This window comes from Mustela erminea, chromosome 21 (genome assembly GCF_009829155.1).
Source record: "Mustela erminea isolate mMusErm1 chromosome 21, mMusErm1.Pri, whole genome shotgun sequence".
NCBI lineage: Eukaryota > Metazoa > Chordata > Mammalia > Carnivora > Mustelidae > Mustela > Mustela erminea.
The window spans coordinates 12555163-12572802 of NC_045634.1; the positions used below are offsets into that span (position 1 = coordinate 12555163).

The 17640-nt window shown below is 35.5% G+C and overlaps 1 protein-coding gene across 7 annotated transcripts in view; it reads right to left on the reverse strand.

Moving 5' to 3' along the window:
- The window catches only part of WRN (WRN RecQ like helicase), a 143545-nt gene that overhangs the window by 28640 nt on the left and 97265 nt on the right, over nt 1-17640 (reverse strand). For 6 of the 7 annotated variants that reach the window (XM_032328821.1, XM_032328820.1, XM_032328817.1 and 3 more), the window contains 6 exons: nt 17270-17362; nt 12363-12504; nt 5184-5354; nt 5009-5106; nt 3667-3742; nt 2816-2892 (listed from right to left, as the gene is read on the reverse strand). In XM_032328821.1, the coding sequence (XP_032184712.1) occupies nt 2816-2892; nt 3667-3742; nt 5009-5106; nt 5184-5354; nt 12363-12504; nt 17270-17362 (657 nt within the window). The remainder of the gene's footprint in view (nt 1-2815; nt 2893-3666; nt 3743-5008; nt 5107-5183; nt 5355-12362; nt 12505-17269; nt 17363-17640) is intronic. The other variant, XM_032328822.1, reaches the window with a different exon arrangement.

The window sequence follows — 17640 nt, forward strand, 5'->3', positions numbered from 1 at the left end:
TAAGAATGTCACTTAGAAATATGGAGGCAGGGGAACCTGGGTGGCTCAGTTTGTTAGGCATCTGACTCTTGATTTTGGCTCAGGTCATGATCTGAGGGTCATGAGGTTGAGCGCCAGGACAGGCTCCATGCTCAGCAGGAAGTCTGCTTGAGATTCTCTCTCCCTCTCCCTTTACCCCTCCCCCACCTTAAAATAAAAAAATGCAGGCAAATATCTGCAAGCCCAGCTGAAAGATTAGAGGATAACCACTTCTACAGAACAGAGCAAAGTGGATTTGGGAAGGATGTGAACTGGCTTGCTTTGTTATACGCCATTAAGTACCAACTGACTTTTAAAACCATGTACATGAATTATTTTAATGAAAATTCAAATGAACTTTAAAATAATAGTTATTGATATGTAAGCATCTTTCTTGCTCCTATACACTAAGCCCATATATTAAAATTAATTTCTGGGGCACTCCACAGGTATGTCAAACCCAGTATGTCTTTTACTAAACTCCTCATCCCCTAAATACCCAACTTCTCAAACCTGTGCTCCTCTCATGTTACCAGCGAAGGGAATGACAACACTCTCACCTGCAATCAGACACAAACCTAAGTGTCATGTTCAAGTTCTCCACTTTCCTAAGCCCACCTCTGTTTTCAATCACTTAGTCCTAACAATTCTAACTCCTAAATATCTTCTAGTCCTTTTTCTTTCCATGCCCACTGCCATTTCCCTTGTCTAAGTTCCCACCCTCTCTTGCAATAGCCTCCTTATTGTGTCTCTACACTCTGATCCTCCTGCCTTCCACTCCCTCTATGGCCAGAGTCATGGATCAGGGGTCGGCACACTAGGGTGCACGGGACAAACCCATCTGTTCTGATAAGGCTTGTAAGCTAAGAATGGTTTCTTACATTTTTAAACAGTCAAAAAAAAAATCAAAAGAACATTTTGTGACATGTGGAAATTATATGAAATTCAAATTTCAGGGTCCATAAATAAAGTTTTATTGGAATACAAGCCACACTTTCTTTACATATCAACTATGGCTCCTTTAAGGCTACAAGAGTAAAGTTAGACAGAGACCACATAGCCCTCAGAGCCTAAATTGTTTACTATCTGATCCTTGATGGAAATAGCAACCTCTGTTCTCAATCGTAAATTTGATGTCACTGTCCTACTGAAAAATCCTTCCTTAGCTCCCAACAACTCCTCTGCTTTTATGATCAAGTTGAGGGCTGGACAGGAAATGGATATTCTGGGCCCTATTTAATTCTTCAGTCTTAAATTTTCGCCACCCCTCTGCTTCCCTCTACTAGGTAACTGCTAGGACTGTTAAGTTCCTTGATCATATCACACCCTCTCTTGCTTTCCGGTTTTAAAAAGTGGACCATTCCTCTGCTCAGAGAACTTATGCTCACGTCACTTAACTTCTACCTAAAGTCTCAAGTGTCATTTCCAAGTGTGTTTCCAAAGTATTACAACTCTGGATTGTAATTTCATGTTCCCCTACACGTATATCCCACTAGAGTATAAACCCTGGGGAGGCCAGGGACTATGTCTCTATTTTCCCTACCAAATCCCAATGTGAAGAGTAATACCAGGCACAAAAATGTTTACCAAAAATGAAACAAATGTTTAAATGAAGAAATACTTCAGCATACTGAATGGATATCTTGTTTTATATACTCCTTAACCCTTTTGTTTACACACTGTAATTAATTAGCCCATATCTAAACAAAAATAAAGTGTTTTGAGTGAGAGACGGGTATTATGGTAAATATTTCTGTCAGATCGAAAGTAGTATTATCTAAGTGAGAAATCCACCAGAAAGTAACAGCATCAGAGCACATTAACTTCCGTTCACCTGATATGTATATAAACAAAATCCATTCAATAATCTGTATATAAGTCCTGACAAGTTTTTCAAACTCTCCATCTTTAGACCTTCTCTAATTCTGTACATTCTCCACACTTTCATTAAGTCAGCAAGTCAAATACTAAGCTCCAAAGTGTAATAGGTCCATTCACTATTTCTACCAACTCTAATATCTACCATTTTATGTTTTCATAACATATATTTTATATGGCCTTGGAATATATATTTTATACATATGTAGTGAGTGTTTAGAAGCTAAAGGTTGGGGGCGCCTGGGTGGCTCGGTGGGTTAAGACTCTGCCTTCAGCTCAGGTCATGATCCCAGGGTCCTGGGATCGAGCCCCGAGTCAGGCTCTCTGCTCAGCGGGGAGCCTGCTTCTTCCTCTCTCCCTCTCTGCCTGCCTCTCTGCCTGCCTCTCTGCCTGCCTCTCTGCCTGCTTGTGGTCTCTGTCTGTCAAATAAATAAAAAAATAAAAATTAAAAAAAAAACTTAAAAAAAAAAAGAAGCTAAAGGTGGACAAATATAGATTTGAAAGTCAGATCTGCCATACATGACTGAACAGTTAACTCCTTAACCCTTGGTATCTTCAACTGTTAAAATGGGAATAAATAATAGTAGCCAACTTACAGATTGTTGTAACAATTAAATGAGATGTTACAAATAAAATACTTAGCATGTAGCGTATGGCTTGGCAAATAATAATACCCAAGAAGTATTAGCTATTAAATTAATATTAATACTATCATTTTATAGGTCTTATTTAATAATTATAATTTATATATTATATATAATAATTTTATCCACATAATAATTATGATAGGCTTATGCTTTAACTTTAACTTCCTTCTACCAATGAAACAGTCTAACATCTGACAGACCTTTTTCTAGGAAAGAAAGAAAAAAGGTGTCAATATAGTTAACATAGAAAATAAACATTTTGAACTCTGTACCTTTTTTTAGGAATGTTTCTCCCAGAAGAAATTTTATCAGTTGCTTTATAAGAATACATCTTCTCCAAGTTAAGCTGCTTTTAAACATATAAAGATTCATTACAAAAAATCAGAAGTTTCAAAACTTTCAAATACAAAAAAATAGTAATAATAATAATATACAAAAACCTCACGATGACAACTTTTCCTCTGATTAACCAAGTCACCAAATAAAAGTCATCACCTGAAAATAGCTCTTGGATTATCAATTTCTAGGATTCTAAAGGAAGTTGGAAATGTAATGTCCTATTTCTCCCAAATCTAGAGAGAATACATAATCAGAGTAATTATTTGAGGCACAATAGAGGCCCAACTTATAAAATGATTCAGTTAAATTCTGCATACTTTAATAAAACAGAAAAACTCTGACAAAAAATTAATTCAGCACATTTTCCTGTTACTCCAGTGTTCCAATTAGTTTAAGTCTGCCTGTGGTTCTTTAACCTGTAACTGCTATCTAAGATCCAAAAACAAAGCAAGAAAGTATGTGCGCATGTGTGCGTGAGTATGCATATAGCTTTCATGAGAATACTTAGGAATCAGGGTTATTATTTCTCTTAGTTTTAAGTATCGTACTTTGTAAAAAAAAAAAAAAAACAAAAAAACTCCAGGCAAAATGAGTTATAAAACAGGTTTTAAAAAAATTAAAATAAGTCACTTTCTCAAGTATTTTTAACTGTCCTATTAGTCCCAGAAATCACATTCTGCATCTCTTATTCTGTTCACATCACTACTCTTTCCAAAGTTTATGTTTTATTACATATGGCATTTCGAAGGAAATCAGTAGGAACCACCTCTTTAAACAAACCAACCTTCTTGTCTGTCGTTGACTCAGCTGGTACTTGATTATAGGAACCCTGTTCAACGCCAGGTGGTACAGTTTTAGAACTGAAAAAATAATAAAATCAAATTATCTCAAATGCTGAAATATGATTATTCAATTATCTAATATCATAATGCATCCAGTCTCACAAAGACAGATGAGAGTCTACTGTTTTAAAACTGAAATTTTTTTATTTTTATTTATTTTTTAATTTTTTAAAAAGATTTTATTTATTTACTTGTCAGCGAGAGAGAGAGAGTCAGAGAGAACACAAGCAAGGGGAGTGGCAGGCAGAGGGAGAAGCTGAGCAGAAGCTGAGCCCAATGTGGGACTCGATTCCAGGACCCTGGGATCATGACCTGAGCCAAAGGCAGAGGCTTAAATGACTGAGCCACCCAAGAGTCCCCAAACTGAGATTTCTTTAAATTAATTTTTTTTTAGGACAAGCTCCAAAAGTGCATTTTAAGCTCTTTAAAATTTAAGTTTAAAGCTCTTTAGAGCTTTTTGACTTTAAAAGAAAAATTGATAATATAATGCACACTATAGGGATTACCATCAACAATATTATATTATAAACTTCAAAGTTGTGAAGAGAGTTGTATTCAACACAGAAATGATAATTATGTCACATGATAGAGGTTTTAGCTAAACCACTGTAGTAATCATATGACATTATATAAATCTATCACACTAACACGTTGTACACTTCAAACTTACAAAATGTTATATGTCAATTATATCTCAATTTTTTATAAAAGGAAAAAACCCATAAATGATCAACAACATGTAAAGATACAAAAAAGAAGGCAACAAGTATATTCCCTTCCCACCTTCTAACATAAGAAGAAAATTTGAGGGGTGCCTGGATGGCTCAGTGGGTTAAGCCTCTGCCTTCGACTCAGATCATGATCTCAGGGTCCTGGGATCAAGCCCCACATCAGGCTCCCTCAGGGAGCCTGCTTCACCCTCTCTCTCTGCCTGCCTCTCTGCCTACTTGTGATCTCTCTCTCTCTCTGCCAAGTAAATAAATAAAATCTTAAAAAAAAAAAAAAGACAATTTGATATATGGATGCTTCAACATTGATCTCAGTGCTGTTTCTTTAATCAATGGAAAAATAGCTTTCTAAATATTATAATACTCAACTACTTCTTATCAATCAAGAAAATGATCTATGATTTATCTTTCACCCACTAACTCCCAATTTCAAACTAGCTAAAAGATGTATGCAAAGCAATCTTTACTCACTTTATCTTTGTGGTGCCTGTAAATTGGTATGATTTGACATTTCACCAACAAAAATACAGAAGTTAAAAAAAAATGAAAAATGAACCTTGGTAGAAGAAACACCCGCGGACACAATTCTTCACTAGCTTGGAGGATAAGTTTCTTAGGAGACTCTGTACCGGCTTCATGAAGCCAACATCTGCCCTATTGAACACAAGAAGAATCTTTTAATACATAGCGAGAAAAATTAAATCAAACAGGTAGTCTTCTACATTGCTTACCTTTTCTGTAAGAGTGCAAATCCTTACAAATCTGCGCTTCCCAGAAACTTCTACCAAGAATCCCTCAGCCATGAGCTGGTGGGACAAAGCCTTCCACCAACTCTCTGTCTGATTCTTGCCACTGCCAAATAAATTGTGTCTGCGATACTGATCTGGAAGACGCTGGGAACTCTGAAATTAGGAATAAAATCAGTGTCTAAAAATGCTTTTTTTACTTAAACAGGATAAGTAAAATGGAACCTATTCACTTTTGGATTTAACACTAAATTTCAGCTTTAAATACCTACAAAATTTAATGCCCATCCTGCTTGTTCTGAGCACTTAAGTAATAAATAAATACATAATCAAAATAGTGTTCCTTTCCTGTGTGAAATAATGGCAGGTAATTTGATACACGTTTTCCAATGCACAGGATTGGATATGTTTGGCATATTTAACCTAGGCTATTTAGGCCTTTTATCAACACACATTACTGTCTGAAAACAGTACTCATAAGCTGTAACTCAAGACTAGAAGCAAGGGTGTTAAAAGGCAGGGGGACCCCACAGCTAGTCATCAGTGAGCGCACTGCAACGATTCAGTCCCCACAACGTGGCTGCATTCACTGTACTTTTGTTCACAAGGTACTACAAAGTTTACTTAATCATTTCTGATTTAGCTACTTCACAGAGAAACCCCAGGGAAAACAAGTGCATGCTACATAGGAACTGTTTTTGAGATTCTTTCTTTTTTTCCTAAGTGACGAGAGGATTCCAGTAGGAGATTCTGCACAGGCCATCGCATTCTGGCAATGTTGGGGAAGATAGTCTGCCACGTGCAGAGTCTCCTGTGTAACTCTCCTGCCCTCTGACGGAGGGGACTTCCCCCACCTTCACTCTCTGTAAAGTACTTTTCCATTCACTGTGCTTTCTTACTACCTCCTCTACTTGCCCTACACATGCAAGAACTGCCTTTAGAAGTCTATAGTATTTTATGAAAATAATGCTTTATGGAAAGTTGCTCCTGTCTAATGTACTTGTGGTGAATACGTCAGATGGTCATTCAAGGATCATTCTAACCTTCAGCCACTGTACCCTCTTTCACTGAAGAATCTGTGAAGTTATAAATATTGTTTCTCAAAATCCCTTTCCGCCAGAGTTCTGGGTATGACTTAAGAGGCATTTTTGCGTGACATCTCTAAGCAGGAGATGAGGTCGGGCTACTCTGCAGCTGTTCTTGCAGGGACACGTGCTTGTGGAGGTGTTCGCTTTTTATGAGAAAGTGTTAGCCAAGAACCCAGCATACGATTACTATCATCCTAAGTCTCAAGAGGCATATACTTTTTGGATACAGATTATAGCAAGTACAGGTGGTCACCAGAACAAGAAGGGGAACCTCCCTGGCTGTTAGAGCTCCCTGTTCGGTGCACTGTGGGGTCTGGTGCTATAGTGGCAGCTTCCCAGACTGACAGCTTCTTGTCACAGAAGAGGCAGCAGGTCTCATAATCGATTATTTTACAATACAATCTATAAGTTTTTTAATGCCCAGTAATACATAGCTTTCTGTTTAAATTATTTAGAGTGATTATGAGCAAATATAAATTCTGTATTTTAGGTTATATTTAGATTTCAAAAAGAGTCATCCCTTGACTATGTCAAGAGGTTATTCTAAAAATTTCAATATTAAATGCAATCTAAAATTTTTGAAATAGGCACAGCCCGTCATTCAACATTTTTACATTTTACCTATATTCCATGAAGGCTTAATAATCAATGCATATAAAAATCCAGGGGTCAAAGTCAAAACAATTCATAGACAGCAGATATAACTCAAGTACTAGAAGGTTCTCTATTATGAATGTACTGGTTTTATTCAACTGATGAAAATTGTTACAGCTACCAGTTTATCATTCTGGAACATTGAAACATGTGAATAAAAGTGAAAGAACCCTGGGAGGCCCGGGTGGCTCAATCAGGTGAGTGTCTGTCTTTGGCTCAGATCATGATCCCAGAGTCCTACGACTGAGCCCTGCATCGGGTTCCCTGCTCAGCTGGGACCCTGCTTCTCCTTCTCCCACTCCCCCGACTTGTGTTTGCCCTGTCTCTCTCTCTCTCTCTCTCTGTCAACACATGAAGGAAACCTAGGCTGATGTTAGATTAAAGTGGAACAAATTCCCATCAGAGACACTTCAGTGCCTAGAAACTGAGCTTAACACCCATCGGCTTCTGACAGGTTAAAGAGTCTATAACATGCATTCTACTTACCTTAAAAATAGAAATAGAATTCTTTTTATTACGATAGATAAGTAATGAGCTTTAGTATCATGGTGATTATATTTACCAAAATTTTATCAGAACAAGATTTAGAGAAATAGAAACACCCAGGTACAACATGGTACCCTTTTCCCTACCTAAGCCAACTGACTTGAAAAGAATGCTTAAACTCAAACATCAGAGAATTTCAGAGCTAGAACACTGGAGTTCTTTGATCCACATGGTGATTTTTTACTCATATTGCTAATAAATAGTTAGAGGCTCAAAGAGTTAAGCGGTACCCTAAGGTCGTAGAACTAGGAGTAGAACACAGGCCTCCAGAGTACTAGTTTGAAACTTTCATTATTATATCATGTGAATACACACATAAATATACATATGCAATACATACATATACAACAGAGATACCACATATCCATCCCCCACATATCCATATCCATAGACACACACACACACACACACACACACACACACACACACACACACACACACACTGTTTGTAGTTATTACAGCAAGACTACCTGGATTCAAGTTCCAGGAATGGTACTTTCTACCTTTTTGACCAGGCAAGTTACTTAACTTACCTGGGCTTCTAGTTCCTCAGCTGCTACCCAAGTATTAACAACACCTTCTATCTCTTGGACATGTTGTAAAGACTAAGTAACCAAGACAGAGCCTGACTCAGTAACATTAACTTTCTTCTGATTAGTTAACAGTTGATCCTTTAACTCAACCTAAATTCCCTAATCTAAAAGAAAAACCATTATAGGGGCACCTAGGTGGCTCAGTCGGCTAAGTATTGACTCCTGATTTCTGCTCAGGTCATGATCTTAGGGTCATGAGACTAAGCCTTGGAGCTACGTGTGGAGCCTGCTTAAGATTCTCTCCTTCTCCCTCTGCCCTTCCCTCCCACATAAGCACATGCATGTGTGCACTTTCTCTAATAAATAAGTAAATCCCTGAAAAAAAAAAAAGAAAGAAAGAAAGAAAAATCACCACCTAGTATCTAGTCAGATTTCCTTGTAACACTGGTAATGGTACTCTACATCTACTAGGGGCTTATCCTTGTAGCAGGAGATTCTACTGCTTGAAAACTAGTAACACCATAGGTATTAAATTGCCTAACTAGCACTTACTAGCAATCTCAACACTAAAATTATTCTTCTAGCTTTTCCTTTCATAAGAAAAAAAAAAAAAAACCGACAAAACCTAAAGGGAATGAACACATTCACCAGTATGAAGCAATAAGATTTTTTCCTAATCAGCAGGGAGTAATTGTCCTTCCCCTCATGATCAATCATTGCAAATACTATATACTGTGTGAATAAATTCACATTGTCTTGTTTCCATGGCAATCACCATGCCCAGAAAGCTGCTATAGAGTACACAGGGATTTGGGCATTGATTTTTAAGGAAGGCACATTTTACAGACACATCCTGTACCAACTGCATTCATTCTAGTATTTCCAGATCATTTAATCTAAAAATAAAAATGTAAAACTGCATGTGAATAGCATAATGAATAGAAAAGGCACTAGAACAGTAGTCAGGAAAGCTGCTTGCTCATCCTGATTCTGGCACAAAATAATGTGACTCAGGGAGGTCCTCTAAATTTCAGGGATTCAGTATCAACCACTGTCAAATAAGGCAAGAGGAATAAATAGGTTTTTTTTGCTCTAGGAGTCTACACTTCTATGGGACACACTCAAAAAGGGAAATTATCTCATTCTTTTCTTTTAAAAATCAGGTTGGGAAAATAAGGAGCACCAAACTGGTATCAGGCAATATGGAAACCCACTAACTATGGATAGGTGTGTGAACAAAAAGAGCAGACTGGCTAGAATCCATGACCCAAAGTATCACTTTCTGATAAAAGCAAAGTCCTTGAACCTTTATCTGATAGAGAAAAAAAAACAACACCACCACACAAATCTGCCACCTGTCTGAAGTAACTTCTTTAAAGATCACAATCGTTTTGTAAGGTAATCTTTCTGCTGGGAGTGCCACACTCCCCTCCATCTTTCTTTCTTTCCTCATCTCATGTCTGAATGCCAAAATCTACTATTATCTCCCACAAAAAAAGAAAGCTCCAACAATACTGACAGCATCACAAAGACTTCTCTAACTTGCCCGCTATGAACAAGCGCTCTCTCCAGAACCCATGTCTATTCCTACGTCTTTTATCTCTTTCAATGCTACACTATACTACTATTTTTTCCCAAGTAACACCTTTCATACTAGAGGATGAGTTTTGGTTTTTGGATTCCCTACAAAACACAGTGCCTTACGCACACATACACAAAAAAGAGGTTTAAGAACGAGTGGAAAAAAATAGGTATGAGCTCTCTCAAGCTTTAAATCTCTAAGTTCTTAAAGTGTAAAACAAGCCCACAGTTTCCGTCTACATTTTAACTTTTTTTGCCTCTTTCCCAACTCCTACAAGCCAAAGAAGCTTGGAGCTGCCACTTCAGGGCTTAACAACGTCACTTCCAGGGCTTTTATTCTAAATGCAAAATAAAATTAAAAGATTTTAAAAAATTATCTCTAGGAATATATTTCAATCAGACAAAATAGCTTATCCAGAAAATTAAATTGATAACCCTCTCCTGTTCAATACTTTGAAAATTATAAAGGGTGTTAAAACCACCAGTAGTTTTCTTGTGGCTGCCTATAGTCAAGCATCTTTTATCAGAAGTATTACCTAATTCTGGAGCCATGACAAGGCTCAGCACTTTGATAATATGATCAGGAATGAGGTTTCACTTAATGTCCTGGTTATGCAAATTAAGTATTGTGTTTCTGTTTTCGAATCTATATAGTTATTATTGTATAGATTCGAAAACAGAAACTTATTCATACAGGGTGTTTAAAAATATTTATGTAATGACCTATTTAGACAGCTAAAACAAAGTTTCTTAGGCAATATTTCTAGTATTTAATTACTAATTAAACTTGTACTATTTAAAAACAAAGTTTTAAACTCCATTTACATATACCTGGATGGGCTGTACAACTGTTTATACTATTTAGAAAAATCTTGTGTAAGAAATGAGAATCACATGCTGCTTAAATTATATTTCTTATATATATATATAAAAATATTATCTCTTTAAAACTCTAAAGGTTTTCAGTTTAATATATTTATCATCTTACAGATCAAAATTATCTACAGAGCTATAAATTTTACCTAAATTAGTTAAGGTGGATGATTTACTAAATTCCTAAAGGAATCATAATTATAATTTTTAAAACAATATCCCAATAGATACCAAGATCACTGAAAGGAAGGGGAAAAAAAATTACCTTATTTTTCCTTGTAGATAATGTCTACAAATTTTTGTTAAGTGGTACTTTTTTGAAAAGTTTTATACCTTTATCTAGCAAGGGTAGTATAAAATTTCACAAAGAATAAACTTCTTAATTTAAAGACTCCCAGAAGAGACTGTCAGTATAAGCAGTCTGACTTGGTTTTCAAATAATAGGTGAAATCTGATCCCTCTTGTGGCCAGTTCAAGTTTGTGTAGGAGCCCACTTACACTTATTTGTTGATACTGGATACTGCTGGCTTAATCCAAATTAAAACAAGGATAATTTTTATAAATTACACATTCAACTGGGATACACAGATTTTGAAGATGACAGAGACAGAAGAAACTTTCATAGATCCCAATTAAGCTTAATCTATCTCTTGTAACTTAAATTCTTTAATAAAAAAAGATACTAGCAAAAAAACAAAAAAAAAAATAGTAGCACTCATAGCAGCTAAAACCAAGTTCCTTAACTTGGAACACTACTTAAATAATAAACAGTGACAACACTTATTAAATTTCTAATCAAACTGGTGATTTAAAAACAAAATTATAGCGGGGCTAGGGAAAAAATAATAAAAAATAAAAACATAATATTTTAAACTCCATGCAGAATCTAAAACCATCACTATCTGAAAAGTTCACATGTTTTCAATATTTCATTTAAAATATTTCACAAATAATTTAACATGTCCCTTTCTAAACAAGATAAAAACTTAGAAAATAAAGATTTACATGAAGCATTCAAGTATTTAACAAATGAATGCTTAAATTATTTTTTAAAATTCCATGCAAACTGAGAATATTAATCTCTACTTTTAAGTATATTTTTAATAAATATACATATTTGTGAAGGATTCTACCTCCGACTTTGTTTTACTCAACTAATAGCAATGCATGACACTTGGCTTTGCTTTACAGACCTCTAAACCAGGAATAAAATCATATGAACAAAAGGACTACTGACTGTTAAGGGTCATGACTTACTCATAGTGTACTTGCAAATGTTAGCATAATTCTGGCATGCTAATCACTAAAACAAAAAAAAAGTAGCTGAATTGACTATCGCTATTTATTCAATGGTAAAGCCAAAAACGAAACAAACAAACAAAAAAAACTTGGAATTTTAAATACCTGAGATGAGAAACAGAAAAGATGTAAAAAGAAAAAGTATACCTCCAAATATTGTTACTGAACTTAGACATTTACAAATAATCACTGAAATTAAAGTTTTGCTCAAAGAATTTACTACTTTTCAGGGCACCCAAAGAGATACTTTTGTTCTACCTGTCTCCTGATACAACGAAAGCTAACTTTTCTTGATTATCCTAAGAAAGACCAGTTTAAGGATTTATCCAACTGTAATCTAATAAGCTAATACAATGCTTCTAGAATGAGCTGCAAAGCTGAACATCAACTTGAAATATGAAAACAGCAGTACATGTGATAACATGCAGGTTTTGTCAAAAGTAATGAATGTAGTGTTTGACTGGAGCTTCATAGGGCTGACTTCCAATAACTCATCTAAAGCCAAAGCTGCCATCCCAAGACAAACTTCTGAAGAAAAGTGTAACAGGAGTGCAAGAAGAATTATGAAGGTGATTCACAGGTATACTTACAGATCCTTGGAGAAATAAAATCGGAAGTCCAATTCCAAACTTTTCTCCTAAGATTTCTACAGCAGATAATAGCTGGAATGCTTGTGGACCAAAGTCCTTTGATGTCTCATCTGAGTCATCAATGGCACAGCAATGATCCAATCTAAGTAACAGTATAATAGAAAGTTTACCTAAGACATGTACCTTTAGAAAGAAAAAGATTCCGTGTAACTATTAGCTAAGTAAAAAAAAATCTCAAATACACCAACCGAATCATAAGCTAACAAAGTTCATTACAGCCAAGACCATGTGAAGTATATAAACCATGAAATATAAACCATAAGTATAGCTTTGTATGTTATGTTGATGGTTCTCAACCCTAGTACCTTGGAACCCAAATTTCACGGGAGGTATCTTAGACCATAAGCGGAAGATTAGTGAGGTTCAAGCAAGCAGAATTCAGAACAGCTTGAAAAGCTCCACTCGAATGATTATATAAATACTGGGCTTTTGGGTTAGGTTGTAATGGGAGAAAAAAATTTTTGCAAAAAAAAAGAAAGTTGTTAACTTAAAAACCAAATCTCCTATGCAATAAATTATTAACTTAAACTCCGATGTCTATAAAATATGACACAAAGATAAAGTGCACCTCATTTAAGTCCACTTGGAAGTTACATTCCTAAGCCATCCTTCAGGTAGATTTAGAATTATCATTAATGCAAATGAGAATTTTTTTTTAAGATTTTATTTATTCATTTGACAGAGATTACAAGTAGGCAGAGAGGCAGGTCTAGGAGGGGAAGCAGGCTCCCTGGTCACCAGGGAGCCTGATGGGGGACTCAATCCCAGGACCCTGAGATCATGACCTGAGCCAAAGGCAGAGGCTTGATCCACTGACCACTCAGGAGCCCCAAGAATTCTTTAAAGCTGCTTGAGAACAAAAGGACTCCTTAGAGAATATCAACTAATACAGTTCAACTACCTAATTCAATAGCTTTCTTTAGAACAAATAGCTTTGAAACAGCAGTAGGAATACAGTCAATATTCCAGCTATAATATGTTTTGGGGGAAAGAATACATTTAGGTTTATTCTCCTATTCTAGCTTCTTTAGTAGGAAACTTAGCTCATTATTTTTCTTTTGTAGTATGAATATTTAGCTATCAGATTCTCACAAAGTGCCACCTCTGCTGTATCTCCCAAGTTTTAATGTAATCATTACTAAAGTTCTAAAAATGTTTTAATTTCCAGTCTGATTCCTTCTTTGATTTATGAGTAAGTTAAAAGTGTTATTTTTAATGTCCAAGTGAATGAGAATTTTGTTTATCCTCTTATTTTCTTCTTCTTTTTTTAAAAAAAATTTTATTTATTTATTTGACAGACAGAGATCACAATAGGCTGAGAGGCAGGCAGAGAGAAAGGAAAGGAAGCAGGCTCCCTGCTGGGCAGAGAGCCCGATGTGGGGCTTGATCCCAGGACCCTGGGATCATGACCTGAGCTGAAGGCAGAGGCCTTAAGCCACTGAGCCACCCAGGTGCCCCATCCTCTTATTTTCTTCTAATTCAATTGCATTCTGATCAGATAAAGTGGTGTGTTTAATACCAATACACTGAAAACTTCCGAGACACTACAATCTAGTATAAGGGACAGAAAGCTTTTTATAAAGGGTTAGATAGTAAACAGTTTAGGTTTTGTGGGCCATACTATCTTTGTGTCACAGCTACTGGGCATTCAACTCTGCAAAAACAGCCACAGACAACATATAAACAAAAGGGTATGTTGTTTTCCAAGAAAACTTCATCCATAAAAACAGGCAGCAAAGTGGGTTTGGTATATAAGCCATAGTTTGCCAGCCCTCTGCTTTAACACGGAGGCAAATTTTTATCAATGTTCCATGTATGTTTGAGAAGTGCAGTCTCTAATTCAGGGCTTCCCAGCTTGTGTGCTATAAATGGATTATAGGGATGCTACAGAGTTAACCACAGTTCTGGACAGAATCTGGACCTAAGTAGTAAATAGTCTAGTGTGCTATAGTGGTATTATCATTAGTTTTGTCGATCATGAAGTCAAAATGTTTGCAATACATTGTTCTAAATGCTTAGTATAAGGGTTCTAAATAGCAAGTGTGTGATAAATCAAACTTGTTACTATGTTGACCAAATTTTCTACAGCTTACTCATTTCTGGGTTGTTTAACCTACCAATAACCAAAACTTATATGAAATTATTCTACTTTAATGGTGGATTTGTCTATTTCTTCCGGCTGTTGGTTTGTGCTTTATGTATTTGTAGGGTTTTGGAGTTTGATGCATAGAACAATTCTGTCCTTTTGCAAAAAAAACGTTTTGTCACCACAGAGATCATCTTCATCCCTAATAATTACTTCTTTGTCTAATAGTTACACAGCTACTATGCCTAGGTACCTATGGTTAACTCAACTAGTTATACAATTTGTTTTTATTTTTTCAATTAATATACAGTTAAAATGACTGTGCATCTGTGCATATGTAAAGTTCTACTAATTTAAATACATCTATTGATTCATATGCATAGATTCATCCAACAACCATAATCAGCTACTATCACAATGAGGACATACAACAAATTCATCAGAGTAAACACTCCCTTATGCTAGCCCTTTGTAATAATACCCTCCACCTCCCTCTAACCTCTGGCAACCACTGATCTTTTCTCCATCCCGACAATATAGTCTTACTTTTGTGAGATTACCATATAAATGGGACTGTACTGTAAAACTGGTATTATTTCTTCCTTTAAAAGTTTGGTAAAATTTGCCATTCAAACCATTTGGGCTAGGGAATTTTATTCCGGAGGTTTTTAACAGCTCTAATTTCTTTAACAGTCATACAACTATCCGGGTTATCTATTTCGTTGTAGGTGAATTTTGTCAGTTTGAAGTTATCAAGGAATTGGGTCTGTTTCCTCTAAATTACTGAATGTGCATGCACGGAGTTATTCACAGTGTTTCTTTATGACTCTTTTAATGTCGGTTGGGCCTGTAGTGAAATTACTTTCATTCCTCATATTGGTAATCTCTGTATTCCCTTTTTATTCTTGTGAGAAGTTTCTATCCATTTTATTGACCTTTTCAAAGAATGAGCTTTCGAATTCTTTGTTTTTTCTCTTTTGTTTTTATTTTCTATTTCATTTCACTTATGCTCTTACCTTTATTTCCTTCCTTCTGCTTCCTTTTAGTTTATTTTGCTCTTATTTGCTTCCTAAGGTAGAAGCTTAATTACAGCTTTGAAACTTTTCTTTTATTCTAAGTATTTAATGCTCTAAATTTCCCTCAGTATTGCTTTAGCTGCATCCCATACATTTTATATGTTCATTTCATTCAGTTCAAAATATCTTCCAGTTGACCTTGAGGCCTCCTCTTTGGCTCATGGGTTACTTAGTAGTGTGCTATTTAATCTTTGAGTGTTTGGAGGCTTTCCTGCTATCCTTCTGTTATTGGTTTCTAGTTTAATTCCTTTAAGGTCAGAAAACACATTCCATATGAGCCGAATTCTTTTAAATGTATTAAGGTTTGTTTTATGACCCAAAATATAATCCACATTTGTGAACATTCCATCAATACCTGGGAAGAATTTTTATTCCACCGTTGTTGGGTGGAGTTTCTATAAAAGTTAATTAGCTCCAGTTTGTTGGCAGTCCTGTTCATTTCTATCTTCTTACTGATTTTCTGTCTATTAGTTCCATTAATTACTGAGAGATACTGAAATCACTAACTATAATGATGGAATTCTGAATTTCTCCTTTCAATTCTGTCAGTTCTTTTGTTAAGTATATATACATTTAGGATTATGTGCTCTTGAATATGATGGTTAACTTGATGTGTCAACTTCCGTCAAACACTAATCTAGATGATGTTATAAATATTTTGTAGATAGGACTACCACCTCCAATCAGTTGACTTTAAGAAAAGGAGATTACCTGATAATGTTAAGTCTCATGCAATCAAATGAAGGCCTTAAAGAGCAAAGACTGAGGTTTGCTGCACAACAAGGAACTTTGACTCAAAAATATTAACACAGAAATTCTGCCTGACTTTCCAGCCTGCCAGCTTATCCTACAAATTTCAGCCTTGCCAACCCCCACAACTGCCATCAGCCAATTCCTTAAAATCAATCTCTGTGTGTATGTATGTGTGTGTGTATCTCTGGAGAACTATGATTCATTGACCCTTTTACCATCATGTAATGTCTTTCCTTATCCCCGGTAATATTCTTTCTCCAACGTCTCCACTGCCTGATATTAAAATAACAACCCAGCTTTTGACTAGTGTTTTCATGGTATATAGCTGTTATCCTTTTATTTTTAATCTACCTATATAATTACACTTGCAGATTTCTTAGGGTCAGCATATAGTTGGGTCATTTTTTTCCCCCAAGTTTACTTATTTATTTTTAAATAATCTCTACACCCAATCTGGGCTCAAACTCATGACGCCAAGATCAAGAGTCCCACGCTTCTCTGACTGAGCCAGCCAGGTTCAATCATATTTTTAAACCAATTCTAACAATGTCTGCCTTTAAATGGTGATTTTGGACCATTTACACTTAATATAATTATTGATACATTTAGATTTAGGTCCACCATTTATCTATTTGTTTATCTATTTGTAAAGCAAAATAATATTGCTTGCTTTGTCTTACATGTAAATAGATTAATTTGTTTTTAAAACTGTAATATGTATCATTCAACAAAAATTCAATTATGAATTATTTGAGGGGCCACTGGATGGCTCAGTCAGTGGAGCATCTGACCCTTGATCTCAGAGTCTTGCTCTCAGGGTCGTGAGTTTAAGCCACCTGTTGGCCATGAAGACTACTTAAAAATATATATATTTGAAAAGGAAGAGAAACAAAGACTTTTAGAATCTCCATCTAGAAGAAAAAAATCTTTACCTGGACCTGCAATTATCACAGCATTTTTCAGTTCCCATAATACCCACGGAGGCCTTTCGTAGTTGTTTGTCTTCAAAATGAGACAAGATGAGTCTACCCAAGAGAAAATTTAAAATTAAATAAAAGAACAAAACCATATATGTTAAAATCATTGTTTAAAATAATGAGGTGAAATCATCACTAATTGATTCACCTGGGATCTCATTATCTGGCTTCAGTTTACTGAGGCACAAAGAAAGTTACCTTAAAAATTCAGCACATATGTAATACCAACAAGATACGGTTTCTAAATATTTCTAATTATTTTGCAAAACATTTTCTTAAAAGAGCATCATTTTTTTTAAAAGAGCACCATTCTTAAATCTGTTATT